Source organism: Mustela lutreola, chromosome 12, assembly GCF_030435805.1.
Source record: "Mustela lutreola isolate mMusLut2 chromosome 12, mMusLut2.pri, whole genome shotgun sequence".
NCBI classification, from domain to species: Eukaryota; Metazoa; Chordata; class Mammalia; order Carnivora; family Mustelidae; genus Mustela; species Mustela lutreola.
Window position 1 is genome coordinate 36,346,852 of NC_081301.1, and position 19,039 is coordinate 36,365,890.

Below are 19,039 nucleotides of genomic sequence, written 5' to 3' on the forward strand. Positions count from 1 at the left end.
TATAAATGATTAACTATGATACAAATATCAGAGTTAGATACTGCCATTACTAATTCCAATAGAGAATAATGAGAAGTCAAGCACAACCTAAACAATAGTAATAGTAAATGCTCAAAAAGTTCTTGAAAGTTAAGCAACCCACCACTCAAAGGTAAAAAATGGACTTGGTTATAAATAGTAACCATTACAAATGAGGATGATTTTTATAGGTAGTACACAGATCTAACAGTGAGAAAATTCTGTAACTTTAATTTTTAATTCTTTTTAAGTAGGTTCCACACCCAAAATGGGATTTGAACTCACAGTCCTAAGATTAAGAGTCACATGCTCTACTAACTGAGCCAACCCGGAACCCCCAAAATTCTATAACTTTAAATATTAAACTAGAAGAATTCATATTTAAGAAATGAAAGTAGAAGGATGCCTGGGTGGCTCAGTCACTTTAGTGTCTGCCTTGGGCTCAGGTCATGATCTTGGAGTCCTGGGATTTGTCTGCATCAGGCTCCTTGCTCAGTGGGGAGCCCTGCTTCTCCCTCTGCTTGCCTCTCCCTCTGCTTGCCTCTCCCTCAGCTTGTGCTCTCCCTTTGTGATAATACATAAACAAGATGCTTAAAAAAAAAAAAGACAATAGCAGATATTTTCAGAAGACATATTTCATGAATATTCTCTAGACCCAAAGCAGAAAGATGGAAAACCAACTAAAGCCTAATTAACAATATTAAAAGAGCTAAGGAAAAATCTATCATACATATGTACCAAAAAAACAAAAACAAAAACAAAAACAAAAACAGAGGGGCACCTAGCTAGCTCAGTTAATAGAAAAACATACTCTTGAGGCGCCTGGGTGGCTCAGTGGGTTAAGCAGCTGCCTTTGGCTCAAGTCATGATCTCAGGGTCCTGGGATCGAGTCCCGCACTGGGCTCTCTGCTCAGCAGGGAGCCTGCTTCCCCCCCCCCCTCTCTGCCTGCCTCTCTACCTGCTTGTGATCTCTGTCTGTCAAATAAATAAATAAAATCTTTAAAAAAAAAAAAAGAAAGAAAAACATACTCTTGATATCTTGGGGCTGTGAGTCTGAACCCCAAGTTGGGGGTAGAGTTTACTTCATCAAACAAATGAACAAACAAAAAAAAACCATACACATACAGGAAAAAAAATAATCCTAATTATATCCAATCTCATCATGAATATAAGTGGACAATTCTCAAGAGATTACTAAGTCAAATCCATCACATTATTTATCTATAAGTATTATAATGTTAATATGTAAACAGATATGTTTGTACATTTTAAATGTGTGCATTATATGGTATGTGAACCCTATTTCAATAAAGCTTTTAAAAATAACGAGAGGGTGGGACGCCTGGTGGCTCAGTCAGTTAAGCAGCTGACTCTTGATTTCGGCTCAGGTCATGATCTCAGGGTCCTGGGATCCAGCTCCATGCTCAGTAGGGAGTCTGCTAGAGGATTCTCTCTCTCTCTCTCTCTCTCTCTCTCTGCCTCTGCCCCTACACCTGCTCCTGCTTTCTCTTTATCCCTCTCTTAAATAAACAAATCTTTCAAAACAACAAGAAGAGGGTTATAAAGGAAGGGATGGAAGAAGTAAACTGAGTGAACTCCGAATCCTAGAACAGAAACAAAAAGCAAAAATCTTAGAAGAAGTTGAGAACCACAGACCAAGAATCACCATTGTCAGAACTTGTAAAATTCCGCAGTACTTGTATAAGTTATATTTGGTTTTTTATTGTTTTAACTTCTTCATCTGATCCTGCATAGTGACACACAGTAAGCCTATAAAATCAAAAGTACAATGTGGGGGTTTTTTTATATTTTATTTTTAAGTAATTTCTACACCCAATGTGGGGCTCAGACTCAACCCTGAGATCAAGAGTTGCATGTTCTACCAGCTGAGGCAGCCAGGCATTCAGAAATGTGTTTCTTTAAGAGGGATTAAAAGAAGATGGGAGTTTGGAAAACTGTATACCAGTCTACACCCAGGCTGTGGGAAAACAAAAAGCACAATGGGTAAAGTGGATATAATGATAAGAGTCTATGTGGCATTTGTCAAAGGATGAAGAAAGATTGGAGCATTCAACAAACAAAAAAAGTTGAGGTGTTGGCTTAGACATGAGAAGAGTTACAAAGTTATAATAGGAAGCCTAAAGAGGATTCAGTTAAATTAAGAGAAAACCCTGACAAGAGTAATTTGCACTTATCACAAATTCTATTTCTTCATCTTTGATTTAACTCATTGTGTGTTGAACTGTGTACCTCAAAAAAATATGAAGGGGCTCCTGGGTGGCTCAGTGGGTTAAACCTCTGCCTTTGGCTCAGGTCATGATCCCAGAGTCCTGGGATCAACCCCCGAGTCGGGCTGTCTACTCAGCGGGGAGCCTGCTTCCCCGGCTTTCTCTGCTGGTCTCTGCCTACTTGTGATCTCTCTCTGTCCAATAAATAAATAAAATCTTAAAAAAAAAAAAAAGAATGTCTTAATCCCCAGTACCTATGAATGTGACCCTATTTGTAAACGGGGTTCTATAGATGTAATCCAATTAATCCAATGGACTGTTGCCCTTACAACATAAATGTAAATTTGTACAGAGACATACCAAGAGAACACACTGTGAGGACAGACTGAGAGACAGAAAGGGATGTGATTAACAGAGGCAGAGAATGGAACAATGTGTCTTCAAGCCAAGGGACAGCAAGGACTACCGAAAACCACCAGAAGGCAGAAGAGAGGCATAAGACAAGTCCTTAGAACATCCAGAAGGAACTGACCCTGCCAATAACTTAATTTCAGAATTCTAGCCTCCAGAATTGTGAGAAGATAAATTTCTGTTTTTGTAAGCCACTAGATAGTGGTACTTTGTTATGGCAGCCCTAGGAAACAAATACATTTATCAAAATATTTCGTTTTGGTTTCCCACACTAATCCAGAGATATTGGTCAGTCATTACCAAATGCAACAACTCCATTTCACTCCTCATCATCATTTTTCTCAATAACACTTGACAGTATCAAGAATTTCTGCCTTGGGGCGCCTGGGTGGCTCAACGGGTTAAAGTCTCTGCCTTCTGCTCAGGTCATGATCCCAGGGTCCTGGGATCGAGCCCCACATGGGGCTCTCTGCTCAGCGGGGAGCCTGCTTCCTCCTCTCTCTCTCTCTGCCTGCCTCTCTGCCTACTTGTGACCTCTGTCTTTCAAATAAATAAATAAAATTTAAAAAAAAATTTCTGGGGCGCCTGGGTGGCTCAGTGGGTTAAAGCCTCTGCCTTCGACTCAGGTCATGATCCCAGGGTCCTGGGATCGAGTCCCGCGTGGGGCTCTCTGCTCAGCATCCCTGCTGCTCTCTGCTCAGCATCTCCTCTCTCTCTCTGCCTGCCTCTCTGCCTACTTGTGATCTCTCTCTCTGTCAAATAAATAAATCTTTTTAAAAATAAAAAAATTTCTGCCTTAAAACCCTTTGTTCCATGAACCTTTTTCTCTTTCTCCCACTAACTCTCTTCAGGCAACTTTTTCTCCACCTCTTTGTTTTTTTCCATATTCTATCTTTGATGTTTTCCCAAGGTTTTGTCCTCATTCTTCCTCAATACTTCCTATATATTCTACCTGAGTGAATTCCTGGGATTCCAAATGCTACCATCATGTTCATGAATCCAAACTCTATGCTTATACCTCCTAACCCTATCTAACCCTGAGTTTCATGTTCTTTCATGAGGTTGCTTGCCAGACATTTCCATTGAAATATCCACTGGCACTCCAAATTCTACCTTAAAATCAGATCAATCTTCTAACAGCCCAACATGCCCCAAAATGAAAATCTCATCTTTTCCCTTCACCACCAATAACAAAACCATTCCCCATTCCTGACTGCCCAGACTGAGTTGACTGTGTTCCCTTCTGTGCACCAGATTTCTCTGTGGAGATAAGACAAAATCAAGCAATGCAATACTCTAAGCATCCCTAAAAAGAACATACTAATAACAATATACAGTTGACTCAAACAAAGGGGTGTTACAGGCACTGACCTTCAACACAGGCAAAAGTTTACATATAACTTTTTTGTTTTTTAAGATTTATTTATTTAAGAGAGAGAGAGAATGAGAGAGAGAGAGCCCATGAGAAGCAGGAGGGTCAGAGGGAGAAGCAGACTCCCTGTCAAGCAGGGAGCCCGATGCGAGACTTGATCCCAGGACTCCAGGATCATGACCTGAGCCAAAGGCAGTCACTTAACCAACAGACCACCCAGGTGCCCCACATATAACTTTTGACCCCCCCAAAACTTAACTACTAATAGCCTACTTTTGACTGGAAGCCTTAACAATTAACAGTCAATTAAAGCATATTTTGTATGTTATATGTATTATATACTGTATTCTTACAAGCTAAAGGGGAAAAAAGTTCATAAAATCATAAAAGTAATAAATACATTTATAGTACTGTATTAATTTAAAAAAAAATCTGTGTACAGGACACCTGGGTGGCTCAGTCAATTAAGCATCTGCCTTGGGGTCAGGTCATGATCCCAGCGTCCTAGGACTGAGCTTATAAGGGCTCCTTGCTCAGCGGGTAGCCTGCTTCTCCCTCTGCTACCACTACCCCTGCTTGTGCACTCACTCTCTTTTTCTCTCTCTCTCCCCACCATCTCTAACAAATAAAATAAAAATCTTAAAAAACAAAAATCTGTGTACAAGTGAACCCACACAGTTCAAATTCCTGTTGTTCAACAGTCAGCTGTATTTCCCAAAATCTGGGAATTAGCAGAAGAAATGCTTTTCTGGGTGCCTGGGTGGCTCAGTGGGTTAAGCCACTGCCTTCGGCTCAGGTCATGATCTAAGGGTCCTGGGATCGAGTCCCGCATTAGGCTCTCTGCTCAGCAGGGAGCCTGCTTCCCTCTGACTCTGCCTGCCTCTCTGCTTACTTATGATCTCTGTCAAATAAATAAATAAAATCTTTAAAAAAAAAAATGCTTTTCACTCACCTGTGTAACAAGAGGACAGTTTCCCTAGTATAAGCTTCCACTCAGAGTCCTCAATCAGACTAAATACCAAGTCAGCCAATTATGGGGGACAATGAGAAAAATAGAAGAAGTGGGAAACAGATCCTTCTAATGAATGTCCAGTGATCTTTCAGTTGCCTTCTTTCTTTAATGAAGCTTAAATTCTTTCATTTTTTAACATGCTCCTAGGTCTTCCCTTGGCAAACTATAGTATCCTAGAAAGAAATTTTCCCCATCTTTCTGTATTGCATATAAGGCAGTTCCTACCTCACTGTCAGCTCCCAAGACATTGATTTGTTCCAACTTGTAGGTCCAATATCTGGCTTCCTCCTCTGGGATATCTACCATGAAAAAGAAGAAACTAAATTACTAGGTTGTTAATTTAATCATGGCTCAATAATCCTTTATTCCATCAAATAATCAAAGTTAGAAAGTGATGGACTAATTATACTGGAAGGCTTGGTTCTTGCCATAAACTTCATCTTGAATCTTCACAAAAAAAAACAAAATAAGGTACTATTACTCCCATTAGATCAGAGGACTTAATATTGTTAAAATGTCAGCACTGCTCAGTGTGATCTATATATTGAATGCACTTGCTATCAAAATCTCAATGATGTTTCTTTGCAGAAACAGAAAACCTCATTCTATGGATAAAGAAGATGTGGTATATGTATACACACACACACACATATACACACTGGAATATTATTCAGCCATCAAAGGAATAAAATCTTGCCACCTGGGTACCTCAGATGGTTAAGCATCTAACTCTTGGTGTTGGCTCAGACTATAATCTCAGGGCCATGAGATCAAGCCCCTTGTTGCACTTCACGCTCAGTGCAGAGTCTGCTTGAGACTCTCCCTCTCTCTCTGCTCCTCACTCTCTCTCAAATAAATAAATATATTTTTTTAATTTTTTAAAGATTTTATATATTGTGGCGCCTGGGTGGCTCAGTCAGTTAAGCATCTGCTATCAGCCTGCATCACGATATCAGGGTCCTGGGATCGAGCCTTACACAGGGGCTCTCTGCTCAGCAGGGAGTGTGCTTCTCCCTCTCCTCTGCCCCTCCCCAGCTCATGCTCTCTCTCACATAAATAAAAAAAATCTTTAAAAAAAAGATTTTTAAAATTTATTTGACAGAGAGAGAGACAGCAAGAGTAGGAACACAAACAGGAGGAGCGGGAAAGGGAGAAGCAGGAGGAGTGGAAAAGGGAGAAGCAGGCTCCCCACTGAGTAGGGAGCCTAATGTGGGGCTCTATCCCAGGACCACAGGACCTGAGGCAAAAGGCAGACACTTAATGACTGAACCACCCAGATGTCCCTAAAAATTTTTTTGAAAATAAATGAAAAACAGAGCGCCTGGGTGGCTCAGTGGGTTAAGCCTCTGCCTTCAGCTCAGATCATGATCTCAGGGTCCTGGGATCAAGCCCTGCATCGGGCTCTCTACTCAGCAGGGAGCCTGCTTCCCCCTCTCTCCCTGCCTGCCTAAGTGCCTACTTGTGAGCTCTCTCTCTCTGTCAAATGAATAAATAAAATGTTAAAAAAAAAAAAAAGTAACAGACAAAAGTTTAAAAAAAATAAAAAGAAACATATCAACATTTAAAAAACATCTCTAGTTGATGAGGTGGTAAGAAATTTTCATGTTCTTTTTGCATACCTGTATTTTCTGAACTTTCAACATAATAAAAAAATCATGTTACTATTCTTAAAAAGATAATGGTATATAACTGAATAGAATATTTCACAGGTTTCTGAATTGTCCAAAAGAAATTTCCATTGCCAAAATATGGCAAACCGTAAGCTAAAATTCTTCCCTTTTTAGTTTTCTAAAAGATTTATTTATTTATTTTAGAGAGAGAGCCAGTGTATGCATTTAAGCGGGAGGAGGGGCAGAGGGACAGAGAGGGAAGCAAACTCCCCACTGAGCAGCGAGCCCTACTTGGACTCTATCTCATGACCCTGAGACCATGACCTGAGCCAAAAACAAGAGTTGGAGCCTTAACTGACTGAACCACCCAAGCACCTCCCTTTCTTTTTTTAAATTAATTAATTAATTAATTTTTTATGGCACCTCCCTTTCTTATGCCTTTTAAAACTGTATCCCCAAAAACGTAAAAAAATAAAAAAATAAAACTGAATCCCAAATGTGGTTATCATAGAGGCACAAGCTTGGCAAATGCACGTTCATTTATCTGAGGTTTTACCTTAACATTTATTCAAAAACCCATTTATCAGACACCTATTATATGCCAAGCAACTCAAAAGATACCAAAATAAAATATACAAGAGCCCTCATGAAACTAAAATCTAGACAGAAATGTATACTGCCACCAATGACACGATGTAAGTGATGCAGTATTTAAAGAGAGGAATGTCCTTTTAAAATGCCTTGGTGCAGGGGCCCTGGCTGGTTCAATCTGTGGAGCACATGACTCTTGATCTCACCGTAGTGAATTCAAAAGCCCCATGTTAAGCATGAAGCCTACTTAAAATAAAAATAAATAAATAAAATAAAATGCAATGAGGATGGATTGACAGTGTGAGGAGCTCCACAGATCCACTCTTTAGCAAAACTGCATATATACAAAAATACTATTTTTGCCATGATCATGTATTTTTCTGTTCTTATTAAAAATTATTTATATTTTTCATTTAAATTCAACTTAGTTAACATAGAGTATATTATTAGATTCAGGGGTAGAATTTAATGATTCATCGGTTGCATATAACACCCAATGCTCATTACATCAAGTACTCTCCTTAATGCCCATCACCCATCTCCTGACCGATCATCCCTCCAGTAACCCTCAGTTTATTTTCTAGAGTTAAGAGTCTCTTACAGTTTGCCTCCCTTTTTTTCTTTTATTTTTCCACCCCCTCCCTTATGTTCATCTGTTTTGTGTCTTAAATTCCACATATGAGTGAAATCATATGGTATTTTTGGTTTTCTGACTTTAAAATTATTTTTTAAATATTTTTCTATTTATTAATGCTACTTCAATGTTTAAAATGACAAATCACAAGGTATACATTCACTTCAAGACAATGAATATTAAATTATCAAAAGAATAAATCTTTTGTCTCTAGTAAGCAAGTATTTCCTGTCATTAAAATATCAGAGAAACCTATTGACTTGAAGAGAATGCACTTAGTGTGGATTCTTTAATGAGTACCATTCTACAGTCTGCACCATTTCTGGGCTAGGTGTTATAGGGACTAGAGTAGAAAATGTCAGAATGCCCTCAAAGGAATAGCTGACAAGACAAAAAATACAGTAATGAGACTAGCAAACAATTGTTAACAATATGATAAAAAGTGTTAGGTGGTTTTTAAAGTCTAATTCAATAGACTCACCAAAAGGCAACTCAAATCTTGTATCAAGCAAAATCTTATGAGGAGTCGGGTTTTTCGTTCCACAGATCTCATCATCTTTCATCAATGTCTCTGCCTCCAATGTGGACCACTCCCCAGGCCCTTCCTAAAAAACAGAGATCTAAGATTAAACTTTATTTCTTCATGACCCCCCTCCTCCTGTTTTAAGAGCTGGGTGTTTTCTTCTGAATGTCATTGTTGGAGAGCTCCTGGAGACCACTCACATCCTGATGAGGCAAACACACCACTGTCACTATTTGTCTCTGCTGCTATGTGGCTTCCGTTCTCCCTCCTTGGCGGAAGAGAAGCTTACACCATGCTCAGCTCTCTGCAAGCCCACTGAACATAGAATTCTGGAGTACCAAACTCAAAAACCAAACATCTCAACAGATCAATATGTAATCTGCACAACTTTTAATGGCTGTGTCACTTAATATGTATTACTACTTCTAATCAGTAGAGAGCTACTAACATTGCTACTTAAAGTAGACCTGAACTGGAGCCACAATAAAAATAAACTTTCCATCTGCCTAGGGAAGTAGAGATAGCTAGAATTAAAAGAATTTAGGAAAGAGAGGCAGACCTTCACTATTCCTACACCCAGAGAAAGCACACAGTCAATGTTAAAGCCAAACAGGAATATAATACATTTTTTCCAGGTTCAAAGTGAGTGTGTATGGGAATATGATGCTGAGTTATGTTTTAATCTGGGAAAATGGAGTAGAAAACCACTCTTGGAAATAATGTATAGAGCCAGGGTAAATAACAATTGCTATCCATGGTAATGTCTTAAACTCTGTTAGGGTTACATGTGGAAGATGGAAGACTGAAAGCAGTTCCCTGGCAATTTGTGATTCAAAGAAATAAAGCAGAGAATGGGATCCAGGCTAAGGAATTTTAATGGAACCTCTCCCAGGATAGCATCTTAGAGGAGAATGCAGAAACCAGAGGTATTAGATCACAAACATATACTTACTCCCCCTCTTCTCTCCTTTTCCCTCTGATCTGTCTCTCTCTCTCCCACATACACAGTACTCAGAAGGGGCTATCTACCTGATATGTTCTAAAGAGATGTTCTGGCACCTCTGAGTTCAGTCATAAAACAGAGAGAAAACAAGAATTAAATAAAATCTATTAAACCTCTGTGTGAGGTTAGGAATAGGCTGGTTGCATGCTCACAAATTAGGAAGGGGGACAGAGCAATCTGAGATGCATGGTGAATATAAGCTGAACGGAGCCAGGACTGGGACAAGCACAGGGTAGAACTGTACCTCCAAATGGGCAATGCATCGACTGACCTCATCCGACTGACGAACAGTCTTCAGTGCAATCCACACGGTCCCCACCATGGTGTCCCAGATCAGTCCTTTGTTCCATACCTCCACACTTAGACCTAGGTCCAGGCGACTAATTTCACTGAAGGAAAAGAAGAAAGCCCTTTAAAGAAAGCCAGATAGGGGTGCCAGGCAGTCTCAGTAGGAAGAGAATATGACTCTTGATATCAGGGTTGTGAGTCTGAGCCCCATGCTGGGTGTAGAGATCACTAAAAAAATAAATAAATAAATTTGAAAAAAAAAAAAAAAGAAAGCCAAATAATACGAAATATGTATCTCCTACATCTACATCTCCTGTTTTGCTATACCTTGAATACTTTCTCACCAGGATCCTATTGTCAGGAAAATCAAAATGTCCCAGAATGCTACAACCATTCTTCAGGTTCCTAGAAAACTATGTAATTATCTATACAAAAATGCCTTTGTCCATCCGTCCCCTCTCCTTTGGAACTACAAATATGGTTAGATTAATGCACTTGCACAAAAAAGGCGGGGGGTAAATAATAAGGGCATTACTGCTAGGCCTGCAAGTCTACAATCTCTACCCTTACTAACCACTTTTATATGTTTTATTATTAATAGTAACACTGCCCTCAACTTACACTTACAAACTACATATAGGAAACTTAGGAAAAGGCAAGGCTTCTTTACAAGACTTATGCAAGGGATTCCAAGCAGAAGTAAATGGGCCCCTGAGAAGATCTAATTCTGATGGGTCAGAGGCAGGTAAGGAACACTAGAGTATACCAGTTCACTCTGCACTCAGCCCCTGGAGAACCCAGTTAAAACACCGTTCCTTCTAAACAAAATGTTTGTCAGAGGATAGTTATAAACACAATGATTATCCTGTAATAACTAGGAAAAAAATTTCTGAAAAGAAATTCCAGAAAGGGCCACTAACCACAAGCAAAAATAGCATCATACGTAGTAGAATATCAGCTTGGAAGGGCCAACTTAAATATAATTATAGTCTTAAAGGGGAACAAGCAAACACTTATATTATGCTAAAAACATCCTCCAAAAGGCTTTTATTGAAATAGAGAGTTATTTGAAAGGAAATGCAAGAAACATTAAAAAAAAATTCTAGCAGATAAAGTAGAAAGGTATTCTCAGTGAGACAACAGCTTTCATTACATGAAGTTTCAAGTTCACAGTTTCCTTTTTTTGTTTTTATGGTGAAAAAATTTGTATTTAGATTTAGCCAGCTCGACTCAGTTTAGATGACCCAAATTTTTTTGGAAACATCCAAAGCATTACAGTCAGGAGCCAGTCAAACATATGCCTTCTTCTCTCCTTCAGGCCTGATCAAGGTATTGACCTTGACCACATTAATATCATAGAGGTTCTTCACAGCCTGTTTGAGCTGGTGCTTATTGGCCTTGATATTCACAATGAACACAAGTGTGTTGCTGTCTTCTATTTTCTTCATGGCTGACTCAATAGTCGGGGGAACTTGATGATGGCATAGTGATCAAGCTTGTTTCTCCAAAGGGTACTCTTTTGAGGATATTTGGGCTGCTTTCAGAGACACAGATTCTTGGCTTGTTGGAACGTAGATGATGTGTGGGACTTTGTTTTTTGTGTGACTGTGGATGCCTTTCAGCTCCACTTTCTTGGCCTTTCAAGCCTTTGCTTTGGCTTCAGCTTTCAGAGAAGCAGGGGCTTCCTTCTTAGCCTTACGGTGCCGTCTTGGTAAAAGGGAAGTTCACACTTTAGAGAAAGTTTGGTTTCCCTCTTCTAGTCAGATACATGTTCTTGGGCACCTGGGTGGCTCAGTCTATTAAGCATCTGCTTTCGGCTCAGGTCACAGGGTCCTGGGATCAAGCCCCACTTCGGGCTCCCTACTCAACAGTGAGTCTGTTTCTCCCTCTCTCTCTGTCCCTCTGCCTTGCTTGTGTGCGCTCCCTCTCTTTCTCTCAAATAAATAAATAATCTTAAAAAAAAAAAAATACATGTTCTCAGAATCACAAGTTTAGGATGTGGTATTAGAGCCAAAGACTTCTCATCAAGTATGTTGAAAACAAGTGAAGCAAAGAAAAGTCATCCCTTTTTCATAAATACACTAGAACAGAGAATGTACTGAGATCATTTTTTCATTTAATTAATGTTTCCTCAGCACATAAAATACATATGGTTTGGTATTTTGAGTAATACACATTATATAGGACCTGATTTCTATCTCTAAAACCTTCTAAGCTCTTGAGAGCTGTTCAAAACCACAAAATAACTAAACCCAGCCAGTAGTAAGCTAAGGTGTTCACGGCGTGAGGAAACTAAGCTTTTGTCACACAGTTTCATTCAACCTAATTAATCAATTAGCATTGGAAAAGACATGTGACACCCCCAAATCTTTTGAATATGTAAAAGAAAAATTGGTTGGGGATACATACATAATGTTCCTATAGCAAGTCCTAAGCAACATATCAATCCAATAGATGAAAGAAATAGCCAGAGGTCTTTACAGCTTAACTTGGACAGAAAAAAGTTCTTTAGGGAACTCTGGGTAATAAAACTCAATGAGGCTATCTCCTATAAGAAGTTTCTTCACTCATCTACAACTTAAAAGAAGTCTGAGAGTTCTGATCATGCCTCATCCCTAAAGCTCTGGGGAAACTTCTTTTCTCTATTAATTAATCAACAAGTATATATGCATATACATATACAAGATTTGGGGCTAGGCAAATTCATAGTAACTAAAGATGCCCTGCTTATCCTTAAATGAATAATATAGTCCTGGAAATAAGATACAAAAATATTAAAGATGAATAACAAAAATACAAGAATGACTATTAGATACCACCATATAATAAATCAGGAAGAAGGAAAAAGGAGAAAGGGAGACAAGAGACCAGCAATGGAGCTGTCAGTAACAAAAGAACAGGGGAGGAGGAATAAGGAATAGGAGCAGAAAAGAGGAAAATGTAACTAGTAAAATTCATGTATAACAGAGGACAGAGTAAAATTCACACAGCATCTCAAGGTGGGAGATGAAAAAAAAAATTCATATCACAGAAGGATTGAAAGAGGAAGCTCTATGGGTAATTAGAAAATAAACACACAAGAATAAAGCTAGTTATGCTGATGAGAGGCTACATAAGATTGCTAGGTTTCATACAATGGGAACAGTTGTAACAGTAAATGATTATTACTGCCAAATGGAAGTCAGAATAAAGTAGAATTGCTGGATTTTATATGCCAAACAACCATGGGAAGAGACCTGAATAAACCTCTCATAGCTGACTATGTACACTACAGGTATATATAAAATAAAAAAATTATAAAAAAAAAAAAAGTCCATGAAAAACAATAAACACATTTCATTTTATAAGTCTCAAAAAAAAAAAAAAAAAGAAACACACAGTCTCACTCTCACATCACTGTAACTGAGAAAGGGAATGAATGAGGCTTATAAACTTGAGAGAGAGGCAACCAATGAGAAATGTGACAACACTGGCCCTCTCTCTTCTTGAAGCCCCAGTTCTCTCTCAGCTTCTTGTTTCTCCTTTTCTCTGTTCATTCTTGTTTAGCCCCCTGTGTCCCACTTAAAATGCTGATGCCCTTCCAGGATTTACCCCAGGCCCTGTTCTCAATTTACTTAGCATCTCCCTAAGCTTCCTCATCTACATCTACAGTTCCAACCAACCAAAATATTTCTCCAACCCTGACTTCTTTCCCAAGTGCCAGGTCCAAGTTCTTAACTATCTTCTGTACCTCTCCTCCTACTAGTCCTGTAAGAACCTCAAATACAAGCTATATAACTGATCTTATAGTGTCCTCTATCCTAATGAGGAATACAATACCTACCCAATCATGCAAGACAAGTCTACCTCCTTAACACCTTCTTTCCATCTTTTTCTATCCCTTTTGCTACTGTCTTATTAACCCAGCTGCTCATAATCTCACCCTTATTTACAATCTAGTTTCCTAAATGGTACTATAAGTAATACATTAAAAGCTCAAAGGATTGGAATATATGTACAAGAAAATAATCATCCCTATGTGCTTCTGAGGTGTACTACAAAATTTGTAAAGCAATTTCACTTCCATTTCAAAATTCACAGCAATTTTAATACACTTTCTTGTTTGACACCCTCATGCCTAAGTTCCCAGAAAAGAAGCATATCCTTGTAAGAAAAATACACCTATACAGGTGAAGTAACTGGTACTCAGAGAAGTTTAATGACTTGTACAGTCCTTCAAAATGATATTCTACATTTTCCCCTTTTCTAGAGCAAGAAAAAAATGTCTGAAATTGCAGAGGAAAAAAGGGAAATGACCAGTTGCTGGCTACAGTTGTAAGCCAGAGCTTACAATGTACTACATTTGGGGTAATACGAAAGAAATTCTAATAGTTACTCATTTCTATTAATTAGGGGAAAGTAGGACATTTCACTCTATAAAGCAAAAGGATTTTAAGCACAGAAATCCTTATCTTCTATAGCAGGTAACCTGGATATACACACACATATACACATTCTCTCTGTCTCTCTGTCTGACACACACACACATATACACACACACGCACGCATGAGCACACATAACACATTCCTTCAAGGAGCCTTCTGAGAATCGAAGCAAGATTCAAATTGTGTTTACTTTCATGCTAAGTATATTGTACTATATCTTAATTCTGACCACTGGGAAAATCTGACCAGGCAGTATATTTACCCACATAAATGAACTTGGAGTTTACTTACATTCATAATTCGCATAATGCAGATCAATTACAAACCCAGGAGAGAACAAAACTGCAGATTTACTTCACCCCACCATACCCCTCACTTGTTCTTATAACTCTGTAATTTTCATAAAGAATACTGTAGGCAGCTGCTGCTGCAAAGCACTTACAACATAAAATCTTGTTCCCAAGAAGGTTGATCACCACGAACTGCTACAGTTGTGCTCTTCACATTCTGCACTTTCAGGGTCACATATGTGTTAAATTTATCTTTAAAAAAATGCAAAAAAATGCACAGTGAAGATGTAATACTTAGTGCTCAAATTGTTACTCAATCTCACAAAGTCTTTGGAACTGAGTAACCCAAATTAAAGTATTTTATGATGAAGAAAAAATAAAACTATATATTGTACTATATGGCATCATTCTAAGCATACAGAGCTGTAAAAAATTATTAAACACATTCTATTCTCAAAAGCATAAGCTAAAATAGTTTTTCAAATTTTAGAAATACATATTTGACCCTGGAGACACACATACACACAAATGAAAACAAAGCTTCATGAAATATATGATGTGATACATTGATATTTCCTGTTCTAATTTATTTAAACTATTAAAACATTAATCATAACCAACTGAATTGATTTTATTGCCAATCTTCAGTTTAAAAAAAAAAATTTAATTGATCAAATAGAAAAGATAAGATACATAAATTAACAAAATGAGTAAGTACCATAAGAGAAAGAGAAAAAATGGTAAAGATTGAAGGAGAGGAAAGGATTATCTCTAGCTGTTGAAAGGGACAAAAATTGAGAAAAAAACCTTCATAAAAGAAAGGGATTCCAAGCTTCATCTATTCAGGCTGGCCTAAAACACAACTTACATAAAAAGCAATACTGGGGCACCTGGGTGAATTGGTCCATTGAGCACCTGACTCTTGGTTTCAGCAGGTCCAATCGAGCTCCCCCCTATCCTCATGGGCTCTCCACTCAGCAGGAGTCCACTTGGGATTCTCTCTCCCTCTCTCTGCCCCTCCCCCACTGTGCACTCACGCTCACTCTCAAATAATTTTTTTTTAAAAAGGATTTATTTATTTATTTATTTATTTATTTGAGAGAGGGCAGCACAAGTAGAAGGGACAGAGGGAGAGAGAGAATCTCAAGCACACTCCATGCTGAGCATGGAGCCTGACACAGGGCTCCACCCCAGGACCCCAAGATCACGACCCCAGCCAAAACCAAGAGTTGATGACAACCAACTCAGCCACCCAGGCACCCCTTAAATAAATAAATCTTTAAAAAAGAAAAAAAAAGCAATATTATTATAGAGTTCAGAAAAGGAGATTCTTTAACCTGAGAATATAAATTGAATACTAACTGCTTAAATATAGCACGTTTTGCATGTCCCCTAATACACTGACATGAACCATGATCAGAGGCACTGAACTAATAGTTCACTTTTCTATGTAAGAAATTAATCTTAACATTATAAAATGAAAAAAGACTATCATTTTTGACTCATCAAATAGGCAAAGATTATTTAAAATGATTACCTAATGTTAGGGGTATCAGTTAATAGGCCCTGACATGCACTTCTAACAGAAGGTCAATCTTCTCTAAAGCATCGTTAGAAATTGTGCAGTCTCTCAAAAAGCAGAATCATGGGGCACCTGGGTGGCTCAGTTAGTTAAGTAGCTGCCTTCAGCTCTTGTCATGATCTCAGGGTCCTGGGATGGAGTCCCAATTCAGGCTCCCTGCTTAGCTCCCTGCTTCTCCCTCTGCCCTTCCCCTCACTTGCTTTCTCCCTCCCCGCCCCCCCCCCCATAAATAAATCTTAAAAACTAAACAAAACAAAACAAAACCATGCAGAATCAGACCCAAAAACACAGAGAACAAACTGATGGTTGCCAGATGGGTGGGAAAGGAAAAAATGGAGAGAGATACAGGCTTCCAGTTATGGAATGAATAAGTCACAGAAATAAAAAACACAGCAAAAGGAATATAGTCAAAGGTATTGTGATACTACTATATGGTGACAGACTAGCTATACTTGTGGTAAACACAGCATAACGTATAAACTTACAGAATCATGACATTATACACATAAAAATGTAACATTGTATGTCAACTATACTCATTAAAAATATTTAGGGGTGGGCGCCTGGGTGGCTCAGTGGGTTAAGCCGCTGCCTTCGGCTCAGGTCATGATCTCAGGGTCCTGGGATCAAGGCCCGCATCCATCGGGCTCTCTGCTCAGCAGGGAGCCTGCTTCCCTCTCTCTCTCTCTCTGCCTGCCTCTCTCTCTACTTGTGATCTCTCTCTGTCAAATAAATAAATAAAATCTTAAAAAAAAAAAAAAAACCTAAAAAAAAAATTTAGGGGTGCCTGGGTGGCTCAGTTGGTTAAGTGTTCGACTCTGATTTCAGTTCAGGTCACAATCTCAGAGCTGTGACACTAAGCCCCATGTTGGGCTCTGCACTGGTCATAGAGCCTGCTTGAGATTCCCTCTCCCTCTCCTCTGTCTCTCCCCTCTCAAAAAATTTTAAATAATAAAAGTGAGAATAATACAATACTCTAAGTTCATTGTGATAATTAAATAAGACATTTGTAAAAGTATTTAGGCAATGCCATGATATAGCAAGTGTTCAACAAATCATAGCCATTTTAACTATTAGAACTATTATTAAATCCTTATGAAATCATTTTAAAAATTACATAGTTTTATACTTAGACATTAGAAGTTTACCAGAATTATACTTAATATATATGAAAATATAAGTCTATCTACATGAGAGAATCCCCATCCATATTCAGTAGCACTGTAATAGACCACTGAGCTATGTTTCCTATCATGATTTTGTACTCTACCCCCCAACATCCAACGACAGCTAACCAGAGCAGGTTTAGATGCCACCCAAGAGTAGCTAATCCCTGAAGTGGTCAACAAAAACAGAAACCAATCCAATTCCCTCTCAAAAGATCTTAAATAAGGAAAAGAAAGAAATAGAGACACAATTGGTGGTTGGTGCTGAAGCTCAGAGAAGTATGTATACTCCACTGGAGCTGCCATCAAGGGCTGTGTACATAACAGGTAAGCACAGAAAGCCAGCTAGAAGAGAAAGGAAAATAAAACAGATTCTCTGAAAGAGAGACCTCACTAGTGGAGAGAACAATAGGCTCAGTAACTGTTTTAGTTCCTATTGTACCCAAGGTTTGGTTTTTTTCAGCATTCCATGGGTTCCTAATCATGTTCACTTTTTCCCAGTAATCCGCAGTACCTTCCCTTTTCCCCAGCAATAAATAAAATAACTCTCTGTAACTTGACATTCATAATTAAGAAAATGTATATTAAAACAAGTAAATACTATTTTCACCTTATGATGGGTAAAGATTAAAAAGTTTCATACTGGGCACCTGGGTGGCTCAGTGGGTTAAGCCTCTGCCTTCAGCTCAGGTCATGATCTCAGGGTCTGGGATGGAGCCCCACATCAGGCTCTATGCTTGGTGGGGAGCCTGCTTCCCCCTCTCTCTCTACCTACTTATGATCTCTCTCTCTGTTAAATACATAAACAAAATCTTTTTTAAAAAAAAGTTTCATACTACCTAATGTGGATAAGAATTTGGATAAACACTCATTTTTTTATTGCACTAAATTAGTCAACATAAACTACATCATTAGTTTTTGGTGCAGTGTTCAATGAATCATTAGTTGTATATAACACCCAGCACTCATCAACACTCATATACTTTTCATTTAAGTATAATCTCCCCAAAACTATCAGAAGTGCAATGTGGCAGCAGCTACCAAATTTTTTAAAAATGCATACCCTTGTCCCAGCAATTCTCTACTTCTAGACTCCACTGTATAGATACATTAACAAAAGCAGACAATAATAAATGCACAAAAACATGTATTCCTTATAATAGTAAAAAATGGAAGTAACCTAAATATTCATCAATCAAGATCCTAGGGTACAAATTTATAAAAAAAAAAATCTGTACACTTAAAAAGAAAGGGGGCGCCTGAGTGGCGCAGTGAGTTAAGCCTCTGCCTTCGGTCCAGGTCATGATCTCAGGATCGTGGGATTGAGCCAGCATCGGAGCCCTGCATTGGCATCGGCATCAGCATCGGGCTCTCTGCTCAGCAGGGAGCCCGTTCCCTCTCTCTCTCTCTGCCTGCCTCTTTGCCTACTGGTGATCTCTGTCAAGTAAATAAATAAACTCTTTTAAAAAAAAAAATTTTTTTTTTAAATAGAAAGAAAGAACCAGAGGGGTACCTGCCTGGCTCAGTTGGTAGAGCATGAAACTCCTGATCTCGGGGTCATGAGTTCGAACCTCACAATGGGCACAAAGTTAATTTTTTTTTTAAGATTTACTCATTTATTTATTTAGACAGAGAAAGCATGCACGCACATACATGCACAGCGGGGAGGAACAGCAGGAGAGGGGGAGAAAAACTCAAGCCACTGCACTGAGCACGGAGCCTGATGTGGGGCCCAGTCCCATGATCCTGAGATCACGACCTGAGCCCACCAAGAGTCAGAAGCTTAACCAACAGTGCCACCCAGATGCATCCAAAGTTAACTCTAAATACTTAAATAAAAATAAAAAAGAAGAACCAGATATATGTATACACACACTAAAAGTGAT

General features: G+C 38.6%; 1 protein-coding gene across 8 annotated transcripts in view; it reads right to left on the minus strand.

Annotated features, from left to right (window-relative positions):
• Positions 1-19,039, minus strand: part of UNC13B (unc-13 homolog B) — a 244,963-nt gene that overhangs the window by 142,961 nt on the left and 82,963 nt on the right. For 3 of the 8 annotated variants that reach the window (XM_059142422.1, XM_059142421.1, XM_059142423.1), the window contains exons 3-6: positions 14,558-14,657; positions 9,674-9,791; positions 8,358-8,481; positions 5,267-5,340 (exon numbers count right to left, since the gene is read on the minus strand). In XM_059142422.1, coding sequence (XP_058998405.1) covers positions 5,267-5,340; positions 8,358-8,481; positions 9,674-9,791; positions 14,558-14,657 — 416 coding nt within the window. Of the gene's footprint in view, positions 1-5,266; positions 5,341-8,357; positions 8,482-9,673; positions 9,792-14,557; positions 14,658-19,039 lie in introns of those variants that run through there. The other 5 variants (XM_059142428.1, XM_059142426.1, XM_059142424.1 and 2 more) reach the window with 4 other exon arrangements.